General features: G+C 36.1%; 1 protein-coding gene across 1 annotated transcript in view; it reads right to left on the bottom strand.

Moving 5' to 3' along the window:
* LOC139943666 (VPS35 endosomal protein-sorting factor-like) overlaps nucleotides 1-20,483 on the bottom strand; it is a 31,922-nt gene that overhangs the window by 6,621 nt on the left and 4,818 nt on the right. Inside the window, exons 10-22 of the mRNA XM_071940400.1 lie at nucleotides 20,096-20,143; nucleotides 18,917-19,010; nucleotides 14,604-14,681; nucleotides 13,981-14,103; nucleotides 12,805-12,851; nucleotides 12,396-12,507; nucleotides 11,950-12,066; nucleotides 10,949-11,002; nucleotides 10,435-10,515; nucleotides 9,800-9,862; nucleotides 8,941-9,107; nucleotides 8,354-8,417; nucleotides 7,252-7,350 (exon numbers count right to left, since the gene is read on the bottom strand). Coding sequence (XP_071796501.1) covers nucleotides 7,252-7,350; nucleotides 8,354-8,417; nucleotides 8,941-9,107; nucleotides 9,800-9,862; nucleotides 10,435-10,515; nucleotides 10,949-11,002; nucleotides 11,950-12,066; nucleotides 12,396-12,507; nucleotides 12,805-12,851; nucleotides 13,981-14,103; nucleotides 14,604-14,681; nucleotides 18,917-19,010; nucleotides 20,096-20,143 — 1,147 coding nt within the window. The remainder of the gene's footprint in view (nucleotides 1-7,251; nucleotides 7,351-8,353; nucleotides 8,418-8,940; nucleotides 9,108-9,799; nucleotides 9,863-10,434; nucleotides 10,516-10,948; nucleotides 11,003-11,949; nucleotides 12,067-12,395; nucleotides 12,508-12,804; nucleotides 12,852-13,980; nucleotides 14,104-14,603; nucleotides 14,682-18,916; nucleotides 19,011-20,095; nucleotides 20,144-20,483) is intronic.

Here is a 20,483-nt window from a genome sequence, read left to right as displayed (position 1 = left end):
GTATTGTGTGTTAATGATAGTTGTATTTTTTTAAGAACTTTCTATTGCTATCTGGAAGCACATCATTATTAACCACATGCTAATGTACGTTTTAATTACAAGACACATTTAAATCACCATGTAAGGACTTACACAGTGATGTGGCTAATCTGCAGCCAACCATGCACACTCTGACAACTTCACAACTTTATTCTGATGCACTAAATCACTCATGGCAGTGAAATGCCAGAAATGTCTGATGCATAAAAACAGTATCCCCCAAAATGGTGTTAGTAAACTGATTCACAAAAGAAATCCAAAGAAAAAGCAATCTGAAATCCACATATAAAGATGTTAAACAGATAACAGAAACTTTCAGGAAAATTCCCAAAGGTGTTTCTTTTGCTAAAAGGTCTTACTGGACAGCTGTGGCAGTACAAAAGGTACTAACACCCAGTTCATACCAAATTCTGAATTAAGTAAATGAAAAGTTTGCATCTGAAACAGTTAGGAGCACGACTGGATGTGCTAGAAGTAGAAAGATCGACTGTTGCAGTCGGTTGGATCGACTCTGGAGCGCCTTGGTTTCAGACGTCGATCTTGTCGTAAGACGAACTTAATGTAAATGTTAAGTTTGCCTGTCTGAATTTTTTTTTTAATTGGGTCGACCCAGAGTCGCTCCTAATCTATTTGGTTCGGCGCGACTCTGGAGAGCCCGTCTGAACTGGGTGTAATCTCTTTAACATTCACTTCACTAATTTGCCCACTTTACTACGAGACTCAAACTCAATGTGCATCAAGAATTTGATTATAGCATCACAAAAGACAGCTTTATTTTTAAGTTGTTAAATCATTCTTTGACAGAATGTACATGTGTATAACTGTCTGCTCCCTCTACGCACATTCAACATTTTAGGCACCATCTACAGTCAATATTTAATCTTGTTTTGTTCTTTGTTCCCTATTCCCTTTAGTCTAATAAGTCTTCACCTTGAGTGACCCACAAGGGACGTTTTCCACTGACTAAAAAACAATAAGCTTGAGATGCAATTTAAGCCGGATGCGCAAAGTCTGACATTGTAACTGTTGTCTTTGTGCAAAAAATGAGGTCTAATAGCTCTGTAAAATGAAGCCGGAAAAGGAAGCTTTCAGAAAAGTAGTAAGGTCTCACGTTTGTTGAAAAGAGATTTGTCAAGGACTGGCAGTCGAATACAAAAGACATGTACATAAATACACTTATTCAATTAACTTAATATTCAAACCAATCTTAAATTAACAATGAGAATCAACTTCCAAAGCATGATAACATAACAGAGAAGATTGCTAGGAGTGGAGAAGTTATAAAAGTTACTTGCATTGATGCTGTTAAATCATTCAGAATGATGAACATGGAGATTTCAACATCTTCAAGCCCGCCATCAGAGCATAAAATGAACTCTGATTACACAGTTTTTTATATTTATATGATCATAGGCGGATTGGGACTAGTTGGTAATGCAGTTGTCTGCCTGGTTATGCTACGATATCGCAGTGTGTTCAACTCATGGACTAATAAACTAATCATCCATCAGTCAATTGTTGATTTTCTTGGGTCGTTTTTGTTTCTACTTCGCCAGCTAACGCTTTCGCCAGAATACAGGTTACCAGATAGCTTTCTAAGCTCACTGTACTGTAAACTATGGTGGACGGGATGGTTTCAGTATGGTATGTTCATCACATCAACATACAACCTAGTTGCTATATCATTGGAGAGGTATTTCGCAATGTGTCATTCTGTCAAACATCGTAACATGTTGACAAGCCGCCGCCTTAAACTGATCTTAGTTGCTGTTTGGGTGTTTGGCTGGTTACCACCAAGCCATGCCTTAATCATAGCACACAGAATGGCTGGTACTTGTATTGTCGTCTGGCAGAGCTCTGCCACACAGGCTATCGTTGGTTCTTTAATCGTTCTGATGAGCTTCGTAATACCATTGGCCGCCATCATTCTCGCATATGTCAAAATAATCTTAGAGCTTTACAAACGTTCTAAGACTAGGGTTGGCGACACAAATCAAGATGCTCGAAAGATGTTGTCTAAAGCCAATAAAAACGTCACTATAACTTTGCTTGTTGTAGCCATTTCTTATGCCATTTGCTGGATACCTTCACAGGTTGACTACATACTCTTCAATCTTGGATTGCGTCACGGGGTCTTCATTGGAGATGTTGCAAGAGGGATTCAGTTGTTGAATGTCTGCATCAATCCCTTCATCTACTGCTTCACCTATGAACGCTTTCAGAAACAACTCAAGAAGATGGTCTGTGGTGGATGTCAACGCAACAGGATTAACCGTGTGGAAACCACTAGTGGATCAACGAGGCAGGCAGCAAATACACAACACACTGAACTAGTATCAGTTATCAGTGCATCGCATAATCCTGCTGAACCTTAGAAGGCCATCTTTATTGTAAATTGGCTGCATCAATCTACTGCTTCTTCTACATTATGATCAGATAGTGTAGATAGTGTTTGGTGTATATCATTGCAACATCATCCATGTGAACACTAGTGGATAAACAAAGTAAACAACTACACAAAACACTGCACAAGTATCGGTTTGCGTGCACCTCTCACACAACCTTAGGACATCGTAGTCGAACTGCTTGCATCAATCCATTTATCTACTGCCTCATCTGCGAATTGACCATTCTCGGAAAACAAGACTTATGAAAATGTGAGGTAGGTATCAACAAAAGTGCAACTATTAGTCAATCCTAGACCTAAAGGATTCAACTACTGTGTCCAAGTTGCTTGGCAACCACGCAAACATAAAGCAGAAATTTGGGAATTGTTGTAAACAAGCAGACAAAAGTTTTTATCAGCAACTTTTTAAAATAAAGGAAATAATTCCTTTGTATTTTGTCAAGGATGTTAACGCAGTTCCTTTTCTGAGAATGGCTGTAATTTGACCAACAAGTACCTCAGCTTCCTTCATGTTATATCTTGTCAATGTAAAGAGAAATGTCAGAAGTTATCAGGAAGTGCCACTAAAACTTTACAAGGACCCTCAATGCATGCTTTAACAATTGAAAAGGAAGGTTTGTTTGAAACAACAAAACCTGAAGAGGCAATACTTGCTACAGTCTTTCCTTTTGTTTCCTGTTCATAAAAAAAAAAAACGGTTTGTCTCGAAAAGCATCCATTTGTAAAGGAAGGAAGAACTCAGGACCAACAAATTTATCAGAAAAAAAAATCTAACTTTGTACAACTTTTGAAACCTTGATTAAATCGTTTGTCTTCTCACGTTTCATTTCATTGCACTCAACAACTAAACAAGTGAAAAAACGTGAAAGAACAAGAGCCATGAAAAGCAACAACAGCAATCTAAATCACTATAAGCAGAGAAAACAAAGCTAAAAAGAGCAAGATTGAAAAGACTCCATAAAAAAAAGCCAGTTCATAGAAGTGAAAGAAGTCAAGTTGGGCTTTATGAACAATCTCTCAGGTAAACCACTCCAAAATAAATAATAACAACAAATTCTTATATAGCGTATTTCACAATAACCGTATTTATCAATGCGCTTACATTAGTGCCAAAAAAGGAACCTTCCAAAAAGGAACCACAAAAAGGAACCTTCATAAGAAATGCATCTTTTGCCTTTCTCAGTCCTAACTTTAGGAACACACAACACTTTGTTTTTACATTTCTCATGGAATAATTATGGCTTGTAGCCACAGAAGTAAATAGGTCACACAGTTTGTTGAAAACTTTTCCATTGAGGGCTTTTGTGAACTAATTCGATTTTTTGGTTGAAACTCATCAATTTTTTTTGAGAAGCACATCAGACGGAGGCCGAAAGTGAGCTTGCAGTATAATGCAGTTTCGTCAGAATATCGTTGAGGTTGACGTTACACTATTTGTAAAAGATAGAAATATCAGGGGCGACATATTCATGAGGCCATTGAAATGGACTTCCAATATTATTCAATTTGTGGTGAAACCTTGATGAATTATTTTGTCTCCTTCGCTTCAATTAAAGGCAATCAATTTTCAAGAAGCTATAAGACAGATCCACAGCGATGAAAGCTACCAGTAGTGACGTGGCTTTATCACAAGCTAAGCTAACCATGGAGGTGTCTACAGCTACGAACATTAAACCTGAGGAACAAGACGATTCAAGCAATGTTGCTTTCTATGTGTACATTGTACTAGGTGTACTAGGAATGATTGGCAATGCATTTGTCTGTGTGGTCATGATGCGCTATCGAAGCGTCTTCAATTCCACAACAAATAAGCTCATCATCCATCAATCTATGGTGGATTTTCTTGGGTCCTTTGTTTTCATACTCGGCCGTACTCTACTTATAACATCACCAGAGAAAGTCCCAGATAGCATCCTCGGCTCAGTGTACTGTAAACTCTGGTGGTCAGAATTTCCCCAGTATGGTATGCTGATTACCTCTACCTACAATCTTGCTGCTATATCACTGGAGAGGTATTTAGCAACATGCAAACCCGTCCAACATCGTAACATGTTCTCATCAAATCGCCAGCTCAAATTGATCATCGTAACCGTCTGGATATGCGGTTGGTTACCAGAGTTTCATCTCCTGCCTGTAGCATATCAAGTCGCTGGTACCTGTGATGCGATGTGGCCGAGCCCAACTTTTCAAGCCCTAGCAGGCTTTCTTATCTTCATTGCAGAATTCTCCCTACCTCTGGCCATTATTATATTCGCATACACCAAAATAATCTTGGAGCTCTACAAACGTTCTAAGGCCAGGGTCGGCGACGCAAATCAAGCTAGTAATATGTTGTCCAAAGCCAATAAAAACGTCACCAAGACTTTACTTGTTGTGGCCATTTCTTACATCATTTGCTGGACACCAACAGAGATTGACTACTTGCTGTACAATCTTGAACTGAACAACAATTTTGTTGATGCTAGCATCTGGAGAGGGATTGTGTTGTTGAATGTCTGCATCAATCCCTTCATCTACTGCTTCACCTATGAACGCTTTCAGAAACAACTCAAGAAGATGGTGTGTGGTGGATGTCAGCGCAACAGGATCAACCGTGTGGATACCACTAGTGGATCAACAAGGCAGGCAGCAAATACACAACACACTGAACTAATATCAGTTATCAGCGCACCAAATAATCTTGCTAAACCTTAGTGAAAACTTTTTGCCATCTATCTACTGTTTCATCAACATTATGACCGGTGAACACTTGTGAATCAACAAAGCAAACAACAACCGAAAAAGCACTCCACACAGTATCAGTTACTAGTGAACTCAATAATTCTGCTGAACCTTAGAATGCAGTCTTAAAAAAATACTCTTTAGTGTCATCTACTGCTTCACATCTTCAACCGTGTGGATACCACTAGTGGATCAACAAGGCAGGTAACAGGTAAAACAAAAACTCTGCACAAGTATCAGTTAGTATTAGTGCACCCAATAATCCTGCTGATATAATGCGATAATGGAAACTGTTCTGAATCAAGCTGTATATCTAATGCTTCACCCACGAGTAGTTCCAAAAACAACCCAAGACAAGGGGATGGAGTAGATTAAACTTTTAACTATTTAACTACATTTGAAATAATTTAAATGACAGATTTCTCAACCTGCTCTCTGGGAATGTGGGCGCAGAGTTAACTACAAGAGAAACCTGTAGATGTTGCAAGACACTTGTGATGGTGTTCATAATCTAACCAAACCAACCACAATGTTCATCAACATACTAAAAACACACAGACTCAAGAAGTTCTGCAGTACCAATTATTGGCACACGGTACAGCATTCATGAATAGTAATTGTAAAAAAAAAAAAAAAGGGTTAAAGGAATATTACAGAATCAGTTTTTGGTAACAAAACAGTTGCCGGTAGTATAAGCACTTTATGTAATCCACCATATATACATAATGACAAACCTGTAGAAGTTTGAGTCAGATCTGGGTCACGAGAAAATAGTGAAAAACTGATTACACATTTTGCATGACATCGATTCAAAAAAAAAAAAATGAATGAACTCCAAACAGGAAATTAGTTTTATTTATTTCTCATCAATTAAGACATTTCAGACTGAAATATTTTAAGGTATGTTTTCTAATATCATCATCATTAGACCATGTAAGTTTTATGTAAATCTGTGATCTTCACAATTTGTTCTTACCAATTCTGTAATTAGGATTTAAAACTTTGCATTGTTGAAATACGTTATGGAAAGGTTTGTGGTAACACCATGTAATGACTATCTCTAAATAAGTTGGGGTGTTTCTGAAAATAACTGTTGGTTTCAACTCGATGTTTCGATCAGTATGCTCTGATCATCTTCTGGAGAAAGCTGGTGCTACATGCTGCCTCCACAGTACTTAAGCAACATGCAGCATCAGAGTCCAGCTTTGTCCAGAAGACGATCAGAGCATACTGATCGAAACGTCGAGTTGAAACCAATGGTTCTTTTCAGAACCACTTCAACTCATTTAGAGATAGTCATTACATGGTGTTTCCGCAAACAATTCTGTAATGTTCCTTTAATACATGCACCAAGTGTTACTGTCTAAGCACTGTATAATTACAGGTGGGAATTTCTCTTTGTCAAGTTTAGAACCTAATGGTCTAAGTTATTTTGATGAATTTGTACATTTAAACAAGTAAGGATAGTGTTTGTCAGCCGATTTTGGCAAAGTTATAAATAATTGGTTGCAACCCAGGAAGTGTCCTCTCTTGACAGTGGTCTGCTGGCCTACATATGCCAATTAAAACACCCAACAACCAGTCAAACTTCGCTCCAAGTGGTCTGGCTGACTGCTTTAGTGTTGAGGGCATCCCTATTTTATATGAAATACGGACTTCGGAAAAATCTGACTGCTAGAAAACAATATCCAGGGGATACCAGAGGGGTGTATTGGTGCTTTCAGTTTGGACATCCTGCTTATTCTGTCAATTGTTTAGGTAAACGACTAAGAATTTTCACTAGACAACAAACTTCTGTACAGTTAGTGTATCAATTGATGTGTGATATTGTTGTTAAGTGTTTCAATACTTCATTGTTTCAGAATAGTTGTTTCTGCCATTGTTGTAGTTTAAGTATTACATGTAAGTATATCATACACTGCACTGTATGGATAAGTTAATTAGACAAGTGTTCACATGTGTATCTTAAAGGCAATCTTGTAATTAAAGTTGTTTTATGAGACTCTCAGCCAATGACAGCCTTTCTCGCACGCACAAATCATCAATGTAGGCGGCCAATGCAAGGGGTCTGTTGTTCCACTTACCTGAACGAGTGTGACAAGAACGCTGTCAATGTTACTGAAGTTGGCTCGACACTCCACATAGAAACTCAGCTGCTGCTCAAAGTCACGTCCAAAGGAGATCTATCAAATTGCAAAATGTAATCATTATTTAACAAAAAGAAATCTTACTTGCAATTATTATAGACTTTACTTGTAAGTTAACGTTAGGATCTTGTTGGTTTACAAAAGTGTAAGGTTCCAGCCCAAGGGCCAAGTAAAGGGACAAAGGAAAGAACAAAACATATCTCCAAAGGGATGTAAATATTAGAACGTGTGCTTTGAAATAACTAACTGCTGGTGAGTAAATTATTTGACTACTTGTGTGTTGAACCAGTACAAAACTATAGTGTTATGTATAAAAGGCCTTTGCACTTGTGCTTAAAGGCATTGTACACGTTTGGTATTTGTCAAAGACCAGTCTTCTCACTTGGCGTATCCCAATATATGCATAAAATAACAAATCTGTGAAAATTTGGACTCAGTTGGTCATCAAAGTTGCAAGAGAATAACGAAAGAAAAAAATCCTTTATGCACAAACTTGTGTGCTTTCAGATGCATAATAAAAAACTTCAGCTGAAGTATTTTATTACTAGAGTGAGAAGTAACCTCTTTCTCAAAAACTGCGTCACTTCAAAGGGAGCCGTTTCTCACAATGTGTTATACTACCAACAGCTCTCCATTGCTCATTACCAAGTATGTTTTTATGCTAACAACTGTTAGTGTCCAGGGCCTTTAAGTTCTTTTTAAGTGTGTGATCGAGGTGATATGAGAGCAGTCAACAAATATTGCATACAGTATGGTCACGATTGATATTAATAAGGAAAACAAGATCAGGGTAATTAAAGACATATTGAAGAAAACAGCAAATCTGGAAATATTACTTGTAAAATAAAACAAACTGTTATGTGTCGTAAACAGCCCTTGCTTATGCAAATATTTGTAAGAATGTTTTTGTTTATTGCAAACAAAAACACATTTAATATCCAAGGGGTAACCACACACGGATTAATGAGATAAAACCAGCTAACATGGGCAATGCAAAAGGAGTAAACCTTCCAAATAAAAAGATCAAAAATTCCTGTACCTTTCTGATGAATCCGGAGAGAAGTCTTCCGATGTCTCTGACATCATCTTCAAGAGACAGAGCACTGAAACACAAGATGAGAAATTATCATCAAGGATCCAGTCCACAAAAGAGATACAGCCTTGTCATGAAGGCTATAGAAGTGGCTGCGGCCTGGGGCAAATTTTATAGTGCTGCTAACACTAACAGTAAGCAAATTCTTGAGCTATCTATAGCAGAAACATTTTCTTAACCGTAAGCATGTTTCACAGGTAAAAAAAATAAAATAGGTGGGTAGCTTGCGGGCCCATTATGTGTTTTCATTGTTTATTTTCATACAGTTAGCACCAGAAGGTCAGCATGCCTTTACGTGTGCTTACAGTTAGCAGCGCTATGAAATGGAAATTGTACAGCAATCATTAAATCAACCGGTAAGCAGCTCTATGAAATCTGGCCCTGATTGCTGCAAAGATTTTTTTTCAACAAATTTTCAAAAGGTATTGGAAAACGAGTAAATCTTAAAACTGAATTTAACCTTAGAGCCCCTCTTTAAACTTCCCCGCTGTAGGCTTCTAGAAAAAAATTGTACTTTTCCATTTAAAGCTTACTTGATGGAGTCATGCATCGTCTTACAGACAAACATGAGAGCGTTGATGATGACTGGATCGTTGGTTGCTTCTTCTTGGTTACGACAGAATGCATCCATAATGTAACGACACAATTCAACTTTCACTACATCTCGCTGGAACATGTCTACCATCGGCATAAACTTATCCTGTCAAAAAGAAAATTCAAAATCTGTAACATGGCCTGGACTTTTACAAAGGGCTAAGATTGGCACCTAAGATCAGATGTAGCTCTATGTGAAATCAGACACAGGGCTAGACTTCACAAAGAGCTACGTCTGACAGTAAGCACAAGTTTTGCTTACCATTAAACAGCTTTATAAAATGGGCAATTACATTCCAAGGGAACTTTAAAAGCCTATTTTGAAGCAGAAAATGCAGTTTTAGTTTGCTAACCAATACATATTAGGATTGATATGAAAGTCTTATATAGTGCTTTTCCACACCCAAGCGGCATCACACACTCATTTTACTATTCCTGTACTAAAGGTATGCAGAGCAATGTTTGAACTTATAAGACCCATTTACACAGCAACTTGTAAGTGTAATCTGTGAAAAACCAAACATGCCAAACACACCGGGGCAGAGACCCCTTCTCTAATAACAAAAAGTGTACTGTGCACGTATTACACAACACACAGGACCTACAGGGCAAAAAGAAATGTCTTGCTGAAGAACCCAAGTGTCCAGACCGGGACTCACACTCTGAAAATGTGTAAGAGTTTTACTGAGTGAAACTCATGAAGCATTTTATGATTTGCAAACGCCTTGTGCGAAGCTATGTTTTTGAGGGACTGTCAATCAAATAATATGTTATATCTATGCCCTTACTATTCCTTACCATGGAGAGCAAGATTGAGAAGTCCTTGATGTGTGACAGAACTTTGGACATCACAGATTGTAACTGGAAAAGAAATTAAAATAAAGCAGTCTATTAATAGAGCAAATTCGCTTGTTAATCTTGTTGGTGAAGCGTAGGGCCCAATTTCCAAAAGCTGCCAAGCACAAAATACTGATTGACTACTTTCTTTGCTTAGCAAAAATTGAGTTGGGCATCAGTCCACAACAATGTAAACGTAAATTTATTCTGGCTGGTAAACTGTTTCTGTTAAGTAATACTTTTCTATGCTAAGCAGATTTTTGTGCTTACATGCTTTACGAAATTGGACCCTGGTTCCTCCTACTTCAGCATTCAATCAAGCATAGAATTTCATCTTTGAAAGGGCAAGGCCATTTTCATTTTGCAAAAGGCACTTCAAGTTTAAAATCTTAAAGTTTACAGGCAACTTCTGAAGGTGCACCGATGCCAATACCAGGGCAACAGGATATGTCCTCCGTGGCCTTCTTATATTTCCAGGCCAGTCCATTGTCTACTCATCAAATGTTTGCCGGGATAATACTTAAATAAAGAATAGCCTTCTTGAGACAAGCTGTTTAAGTTATTTGATGAAGGGAGAAAATTCTCTTTGGACTTACCTGAGGGTAGAAGGATTCAAAAGCGCGATCTGGATTCATGTGCTTGATGATGTCACCCAAGATTGTATTCACTTCTTTTTTCTAAATTTTACCAGGGGTGCAAGAACAATGAAACAGAGAGAATATGATGTATATTTTCCCGCAACTGCAATGTCAGAACTATATCCACAACTACATCTTAACAGTTATCAGCCAGGGTTATCACAAACGAAAAATTGTATACCTCAGGATAAAATGTTAATTGTCACAAAATTTGTGTGATGTCAAGGTCACAATTTGCAAAGGAATATTAAAAAGGTTAATTTATTACATAGGACAAATCTTATGGGCCTTGAGAAATCAAGCCTACATATAGGTAACTTCAAATAAAAATGTGGACTTTGACTGACCAGAAACTCAAGTTAACTCTTCAGGTGAATTTTTAAGGGTTTGTAAAGGTAAAGGTTTGGGATGGATAGCATTTAAGAAAAGCAAATTAATTCAAAAATTTAAAGGATTAACTAAATTGACTTACACCGAAGTGTCTGCATGGATACTCAATCCAAACCTCAGCACAGCTGATGTAATCCTGCACAGAAATTAAGACACACAACGTCAAATAACAATCCAAGTACAGTAACACCTGCTCTCTCCATCTTAACCCTCCTCCTGTCTGGCCATTCATTACTATACTGTGGTTTTGAATAAGAGATTCAAGGTGTGGTGAAGAGGTTTTCAACAAGTGGTTTAAACCCGCGCCGAGGCCTAGACCTGATCATTTTACCGTGACGAAGTCAAGGTAAATTATCAAGAACCAGGCCTCGGCGGGTTTAAACCACAAGTTAAAAACCGATTCAACACACTTTGATTCCCATTCATAAATACCTTTTTCGGTAAAAAAACATCAATACTTTTTGGTCAAAAGGTAAAATAAATGCAAAAATTATAATTGTTCAATGATTTCTTTCAACACAACCCCCCCCCTCCAGCCATGAAATGGTAAGGCCCTTGGGTAAACAACTCCTTGCAAGGAGATGCTGTGCGCGTCTCGTGTAATGTTGCACTACTGTTTCAGCCGTTGCTCTCGACCAATAGGAATGAAGAAACTGTCTTATAAGCACAGGTGCTCACGCGTCGCGCCCATGTTTCAACACTTTTTACTGGCGTTATATCATCCGTCCAAACAACCCCTCGTGATGCCCTCTCGACCAATCAGAATGGATAAACTGTCTTAGGTATTTATGAATGATGAATAAACTATGCAAGCCGGAAGAACGATATCATGTGGTGAATGCATCTAGACCGTGCACAGTCAATTCTTACTGTTTCTGACAATTCAATACCATCCACTGTGGTTATGAGTGCAATATAAAACATCTACACAGTAGATAGTTCTGTTTGCTTACAGTTGAGTCACCATACACTACTTTGCAAACACTTGGTATGCGCATGTTAGCCGGGACATCCTGGTCTAGTTAGTGACAAACTTGGTTAGTCACAATCTCATTTCCTACTCTACCACTGGTATTACTCTACCTCTGGCGTGCGTAGTTTCATGATTGCCTTCCAGACTTCATTCAGAACAGAAAGTCGTTGTTGTTGGGGTGGATCTGCCATCGCTAGGTTAGTACCGAGTGACCGATAAAGGTGATGCTACAAGCACAAACATAAAAATCAAATTGTACAATTTAGTATTAAGCACATCCAGATTGTGCGCACATTTCTGAATGAATAGACTTTGGCTATGTTGCCACTGAAAAATAGGATTTTGGAGTAACCACGCCCAATTTGACAAAGCTGCTCAAGCACAAAAAGTAGCCAAGCTTTACAAAATTATGCTAACCAGAGTAGAAAGTAGCATGTCACATTGTGACTGGTGTCCTGCTCTTTTTCTGCTGGGCAGACAATCGTAATATTAAACCATTGTTAACTAGTCATGACCTTGTCTCTTTAACCCTTGACCTTTAACCTCTCAAACTTACCTTAGGGAATCCAGCCTCCTCACATTCCTTGATTATGTCAGTGAAGCCCAAGGCTCTACTCGCAATGAACTCAGGTTTGAAAGCTGACATGATGGAATTCAGCAATAGGGCACTGTTATAGGAAATAAACAGAACAAAATAAGGATTTAATACTTTGCATGGTTGAAAATCATTCCAAGGCTAAGATGTGTTGTTATAACACCTTCTAACTTGCCGAGGAGTAAATTTGGTTTTGAATAGAGTTGTTTTAACAACTCTCCTGAAAATTATCAGAGCATTATTTTTATCAAAACACCAAGTTATGAAACCAGTTCGTTTCAGAACCACCAAGAACAATTTTTTATTAATATAACATGGAGTGACAAAAATCCTTTCCAAACTATTTGATTGCTTTCTTTAGGTTACTCACTTGTTACATTGCTTCTTGCACTTGCCAAGTATCTCAGTCAAGATATCCTACAGGATATGAATAAAAAAAATCTGAGCATTAATACTTATTTGTGTATTGTTATCCTCCAAAAAGCCAGAATAATTGGTGGTCAACTGCAGTGGGATACAGTCTTTTAAAAACACACACAGATCCGTGAAGTGTCATCCATTATTTTATCATGTATAATTTATTGCTGAGGCACTCCACAATTGAAAAAAACTGGGCAGCCCTGTCCAATATGGACTATTATTGGATGCTTCAAAGCAGCAATTTCAAACTTATCCTTCCCTACCAGTTTGTCCAAACGAGGCAAGGTTGTGTCACAGCGAGGTTGGCGTCTACAAGAAGTCCTCCATGTTCTTTGGAAGTTTTAAAAATATTTTTAGAGTGTAGATGGGATGTGCGTTTCCATAATCTATTATGGTCTAATGTGAACACATTTTAAAGCCATTGGACACTTTCGGTAAACAGTATTTTCCAAGGCCCACACTTCGTGTATCACAACTTCTATATAAAGTAACAAACCTGTGAAAATTAAGGCTCAATCGGTCATCGAAGTCGGGAGAAAACAACGGGAAAACACACCCTCGTTTCCACACGTTTCACCGTGTCATGACATGTGTTTAAAATAAATCCGTAATTGTTTTAATGTTTTCTCAAAAAGTAAAGCATTTCATGGAATAATATTTCAAGAGAAGTCTGTCACCATTACCTTCTGTAAACCCTGTAAGTTATTTGTAAATCTGTGAATTTTTTTTTTTTTCTGTACTGAAAGTGTCCAATGGCTTTAAGATAGGGATATATTAGTCACTATAATCACTCGATGAAATCTTGCTTTTTCTTTTCACTCGGCTTTGTCCTACCAGATTTCACTACATGATAATTTCTATGACAATGCTCTCATATGCATCCAATATTTGTTTCTCACTTCAAAATAGTACCTCTGTTTACTGAATAAATTTATTTAAATACAGTATGCATGTGTACATGCTTATCAGTTGCTTGTTCTACAATTGTAAATCAACAACTCAAGTGTCACTACTTATCAAATAAGAGGCAAAATGATAATTAGCCAACAGCTGCTCTTGGTGCCTAACTCAAGAACTACTAATAATGGATTTCAATAGCAGAGACTAATCCTCATTAGAAGGGTACCTCTGTAGCATGATGAGCTATACACTGGAGGATCCAATCTAAGGCTGGTGAGTACAGAGACAGGTAACTAGACATCTCCAGACGTTGAATAGCTAGAATATTCTGAACACTGTCACTCTGAAGCTGCAAGATAAAAATTATAACAAATGCACAACACTGATAACACTGATCAAACATCCGCACTTTCCCTTCTAAAAGACGAGAGCAAAAAATGTGGTAAATGTACAATGGCCTCACATTTCGACCCTAACAGAGTTTTTCTCAAAGACCTTCCTCTGAGAACGTAAGGATATTGCCACTTTTTGCTATTTCTTGTTTTTCAAAAATAATACATACCCTGCTTTTTTGTTGAAAAAAAAACTACTATAGTATATTAATATGATCTTCTTTCCCTGACTCTACAGATCATTTTGATTGGTAATTTTACAAAGTTTTGATCCATTTTTAGTTCTAGTTTTGCTTACAGCTTAGCTGCTAGATGATAATTTCAACTGGTGACAACAGTCTTATTTAGGGCACCAATTTAGTCCAATGTACATCGCTTACCATGGGAAGAAAAAAAAATTGCACAATCCTTTTTTTATAACTGTGCAAGACTTGATGGTTCTTATAAATATACATACCTGGGAGTAGGAGGACAGGAAGTCATAAAAGTTATTGATCAAGTGTGTGCGAACATTAGGAGCAACTGCCACACCCACCTACATGGTAGACAATAAAGAAGATAGTCATTTATGATCATGATGTGAGAACAAGTCACTACTTATCTCATAAAATTGCAAGAAAATAATTTAAAATAGTTGAATCAATAATCAATATGCAAGAAAATAGTTTTGAAAATATTTGCACCAAAATTAAATTTGCAAGAAAACAGACATACATTGCAATATCCAAAACAAAATAGTCCTAAATGTTCACATCAATAATCAATATGCAAGAAAATGGTATTAAATGGTCTATCAATATTCAATATTTGCAAGAAAATTGTATTAAATGATCTATCAATATTCAATATGCAAGAAAATAGTTTGGAATGGTTGCATCAAAAAAAAAAAAATGCAAGAAAATAGTAAGGACTGGTTTCACTCAATTATCAATATGCAAGAAAATAGACTTTTGGTTGCATCAATATGCAAAACACAAACAGTTTCAAATGGTTGTATCAATGGTCAATGTGCAAGAAAACAGACTTACATTGCAATATGCAAAACAAAAAAAGTCTTGAATGTTCAAAATCAATAATCAATAGGCAATAAATTAGTTTAGAATAGATTCATCAATAATCAATATGCGAGAAATCTGTATTGAATGGTGTATCAATATTCAATATGCAAGAATATTTTTAAGTGGTATATCAATAACCAGTATAAAAGAAAATAGTTTTGATTGGTTGCATCAATAATCAATATATACAAATAGTTTTGAAGGGTTGCATCAATCAATATGCAAGAAAACAGACATACACTGCAATATGCAAAACAAAAAGTCTTAAATGTTCACATCAATAGCAAGAAAATTCTATTGAATGGTTGATTAAAAAATTAAAAAAATAAATGCAAGAAAATAGCATTGGATGGTTAGATCAATATTTATGCAAGAAAAATAGTATTGAATAGTTGCACCAACAAGCAAATTGTGTAAAGTGTTGTATCAATAAATAACGTATGCAAGAAAACAGTATTGAATAGTTGCACCAACGAGAAAATTGTGTAAAGTGGTGTATCAATAAATAGCATATGCAAGAAAATAGTATTGAATAGTTGCACCAACAAGAAAATGGTTTAAAGTGGTGTATCAATAAATAACATATGCAAGGAAATAGTATTGAATAGTTGCACCAACAAGAAAGTGGTATAAAGTGGTGTATCAATAAATAACATATGCAAGGAAATAGTATTGAATAGTTGCACCAACAAGAAAATGGTTTAAAGTGGTGTATCAATAAATAACATATGCAAGGAAATAGTATTGAATAGTTGCACCAACAAGAAAGTGGTATAAAGTGATGTATCAATAAATAACATATGCAAGAAAATAGTATTGAATAGTTGCACCAACAAGAAAGTGGTATAAAGTGGTGTATCAATAAATAACATATGCAAGAAAATAGTATTGAATAGTTGCACCAACAAGAAAGTGGTATAAAGTGGTGTATCAATAAATAACATATGCAAGGAAATAGTATTGAATAGTTGCACCCACAAGAACATGGTTTAAAGTGGTGTATCGATAAATAACATATGCAAGAAAATAGTATTGAATAGTTGCACCCACAAGAACATGGTTTAAAGTGGTGTATCGATAAATAACATATGCAAGAAAATAGTATTGAATAGTTGCACCAACAAGAAATTGGTATAAAGTTGTGTACTAATAAATAACATTATGCAAGAAAATAGTATTGAATAGTTGCACCAACAAGAAAATGGTTTAAAGTGGTGTATCAATAAATAACATATGCAAGGAAATAGTATTGAATAGTTGCACCAACAAGAAAGTGGTTTAAAGTGGTGTATCAATAAATAACATATGCAAGGAAATAGTATTGAATAGTTGCACCAACAAGAAAATGGTTTAAAGTGGTGTATCAATAAATAACATATGCAAGAAAATAGTATTGAATAGTTGCACCAACAAGAACATGGTTTAAAGTGGTGTATCGATAAATAACATATGCAAGAAAATTGTCTGGAATAGTTTCACTCAGAAACCAATATGCAAGAAAATATACTTAAATGGACTCATCAATATGCAAAACAAAACAAGTTTTGAATGGTTTCATCAATAATCAACACGCAAGAAAATAGTACTGAATGTTTGCATTCATAATCAAGATGCAAAAAATAAGTATTAAATGGTTGCATCAAAAATAAACATGCAAGAATTAATAGTCAGGACTGTTTTAATCAATGCAAGAATAAGTCATGAATGAAGTTGATATACCAAATATATATTATGTCATCAAAATGCAAGAATGTAATAATAAATCATGAATTTTTCATCATAATGCAAAAGAAATAGTCAAGGATTATCTCATCAATATGCACAAGAAATATTTAATGAATTGTCTCATTAACATGCCCAAGAAATAGTCCAGCATTATCTCATCAATATGCACACAAAATGGTCAAGAATTATCTCGTCAATATGAAAAGGAAAAACAATCAAGAAGTGTCTCATCATTATGCATCAGAAATATTCAAGAATTATCTGATCAATATGCATCAGAAATATTCAAGAACTATCTCATCAATATGCACAAAAATAGTAAAGAATTGTCTCATTAATATTTACAAGAAATAGTCAAGAATTGTTTCATCCATATGTATAAGAAATAGTCAGGAATTGCCTTGTCAATATGCACAAGAAATATTAAAGAATTATCTGATCAATATTCAGCAGAAATATTCAAGAATTATCTCATCAATATGCATCAGAAATATTCAAGACTTATCTCATCAATATGCACAAGAAATTGTAAAGAATTGTTTCATCAATATACAAAAGAAATATTCTAGAATTGTCTCATCAATATGCACAAAAAAAGTAAAGAATTGTCTCATTAATATGTACAAGAAATAATCAAGAATTGCCCTGTCAATATGCACAAGAAATAGTAAAGAATTATCTCATCAATATGCATCAGAAATATTCATGAATTTTCTCATCAATATACAAAAGAAATAGTCAAGAATTGTCTCATCAATATGCACAAAAATAGTAAAGAATTGTCTCATTAATATATACAAGAAATAGTCAAAAATTATCTCATCAATATGCACAAGAATTAGTCCAGCATTATCTCATCAATATGCACAAGAAATGGTTGAGAATTATCTCATCAAAATGCACAAGAAATAGTAAAGAATTTCCACATCAATATGCACAAGAAATAGTCCAGCATTATCACATCAATATTCACAAGAAATAGTCAAGAATTGTCTCATCAATATGTGACAGGTATAAAGTAATACCCCCCACAAAACTATTTTCTTGTGCATTCAATTTCCTTTTTAATGAATATCCATATCCTCGGGCGCCACCAACGGCGACCCCTCCGTCATTATTCTCTGCGTCGGAGACGAACGAACATTGAATATTCTCTTCGTCTTCTTTTACAGGTAAAACAACATTCCATTCTTTTATTTTACTTTGCTATCACATTTTAGAATTATATTAAATAGTACTCAACTAGTTTGTCTCTTTTCGTACCTAAACTTTACCTGACCGAGTTTGGTAAAAATGTATTATTTCCGATGTTTTACTAGTACCGTATACATCGTTGTGCTATTTGATTTTTGTAGAAGTGAAACGAAGGTTAATGCTTTGTAAATACTTGTTGCCTTTGAGTAGCATTTCATTGTTTTAATATCTAAATCAATTGAGTTTCAAGGAAACCCTCGATTAGTTATTCCTAAGGTTTATTCTTTTCTATACAATTAATTCGTAGAAATGTTCGGTCGCAAGATGGCGACCGACCAGGACAAATAAGGCAAATAAGAAATAGTCCAGCATTATCTCATCAATATGCACAAGAAATAGTCAAGAATCAAAAGAAATAGTCAAGAATTGTCTCAATCAATAAGCACAAGAAATATCTCAAGAGTTATCTTACCAATTTGTTATATTTAATGGATAGGTTTAAACCCTGTAAAGTAACAGAATTATCTTTTCACAAACACATTCATTCACTTTACAAAAAAGAGGATCCTTGGTCATTTTGGTGCTTGATATAGGGCATGGTGGTAAACCCCTGCCCCCCACCCACATTTTCTAAATTGTGTGCGTGGAATTTCAGGAATTCTTTGGAGGTTATTAGGGGTGTACTTCAGTACAAGAGGACAATAATGTGCACAAGTATGGGAGGGGAGCTGGCATCGTATGCTTTTATTAACCACAGGTAGATTACAGTTATTGATAAATAATTGTAACTTACACGACATAGGTAAGCTCTAGCGTAGATAGCGACCAATGGATCTCCAATTCCTCTCATTTGGCTTGTGAGTCTCAGTAAGGCCTGCTCATACTCACTGTCAAGAAACGCATAGGGAATGTAATATCAATAAATATACACAGAAGGTCCAACTTATTCATCATAAGATGGAAAATATGATATCATATTGATGAAGTGTATTTATTGTGCATTTGTGCAAGACAAGTAGGTCCCTTAAAGGCAGTGGACACTATTGGTAACTGTCAAAGACTAGCCTTCACAGTTGGTGTTTCTCAGTGTAATCATTAAATTACAAACCTGTGACAGTTTGAGCTCAATCGGTCATATAATATAATGCGAGATAATAATCAAAGAAAAAACACTCTTGGCACACCAAATTGTGTGCATTTAGATGGTTGATGTCGAGACCTCAAGTTCTAAATCTGAGGTCTCTAAATCAAGTTCGTGGAAAATTACCTCTTTCTCGAAAACTATGGCACTTCACAGGGAGCCGTTTCGCACAATGTTTTATACCATCAACCTCTCCCCATTACTCGTCACCAAGAAAGATTTTTTGCTAATAATTATTTTGAGTAATTACCAATAGTGTCCACTGCCTTTAAGGCCCTGTTCGTCAGGGCCCAGTTTTAAAGAGCTGCTTTAAAAACAGAAAATATTGCTTGACACATTTCTTCTATTAAGCAGAAGCAGGATACCAGCCACAAATTACATAGTAGTTTGGCTCTGACCTTATTCTGGTATTTAGCATAATTTAGTTGTGCTCAGCTGGTTTTTGTGCTCAACTCCTTGGGGAGTTCAGCACCAGCAACTAAATAGACACAGACATACACATGCTGCTTGCTATTCACGTTCACAGTCTCAACTCTCACTAGAAGCAAGTTAAATGTCTTGCTTAAATACATAAGTTTCAGGACCAGAGTTTGAACCCAATATCCTATACTCAAATGACTCATCCACCAGAGCTGGAGTTTGATGTGCTGGACTGCCCGATAACTACACATCAAAATGATTCCAGATTCCAGAAGTCACCAAGGCAATAATCATTACAAATCCACAAACAATTGAAAGAAAAATGAACAAACGAATAAACTTTAAAACGCAGAATCCAGGCTGAATTTCTATTGTTTTTAAAGTAAACACAAAAGTAACCTGAACACATACCCAGTTGTTAAGAAGCTGTAGCAACTCATAATGGCAGCCTCTACGTAACTGAAGAAGTATGTCAAGGAATCAACAAGCTACACATTATCAATCTGCCTCTCTGTTTCCCACTCCCTCATTGGCTGTTTACAAAAACAATGGACAATCTCTGTGGCCATATTTTCATCTATTTTGATCCTGAGAGTAAAAATGACTCCTAAACTTCGACTACCTTTATAAAATTTATAATATTATTTTATGATAGCCCTATGTCAGCTGGATTATCAAATGGGAAAAGTACAACTGTAACCAGGACCCACAAATTTTTCCTCGTAGAAGTGCCACTTAGCAGAGGATAATTGCTGTGCCACTTCAAGAACAAAATTCAAGGCCTACGAAATAGTTGAAG

This window comes from Asterias amurensis, chromosome 11 (genome assembly GCF_032118995.1).
Source record: "Asterias amurensis chromosome 11, ASM3211899v1".
Taxonomy (NCBI): domain Eukaryota; kingdom Metazoa; phylum Echinodermata; class Asteroidea; order Forcipulatida; family Asteriidae; genus Asterias; species Asterias amurensis.
Note: the sequence above shows the minus strand (reverse complement) of the source record. Positions and strands in the feature narration are given on the sequence as shown.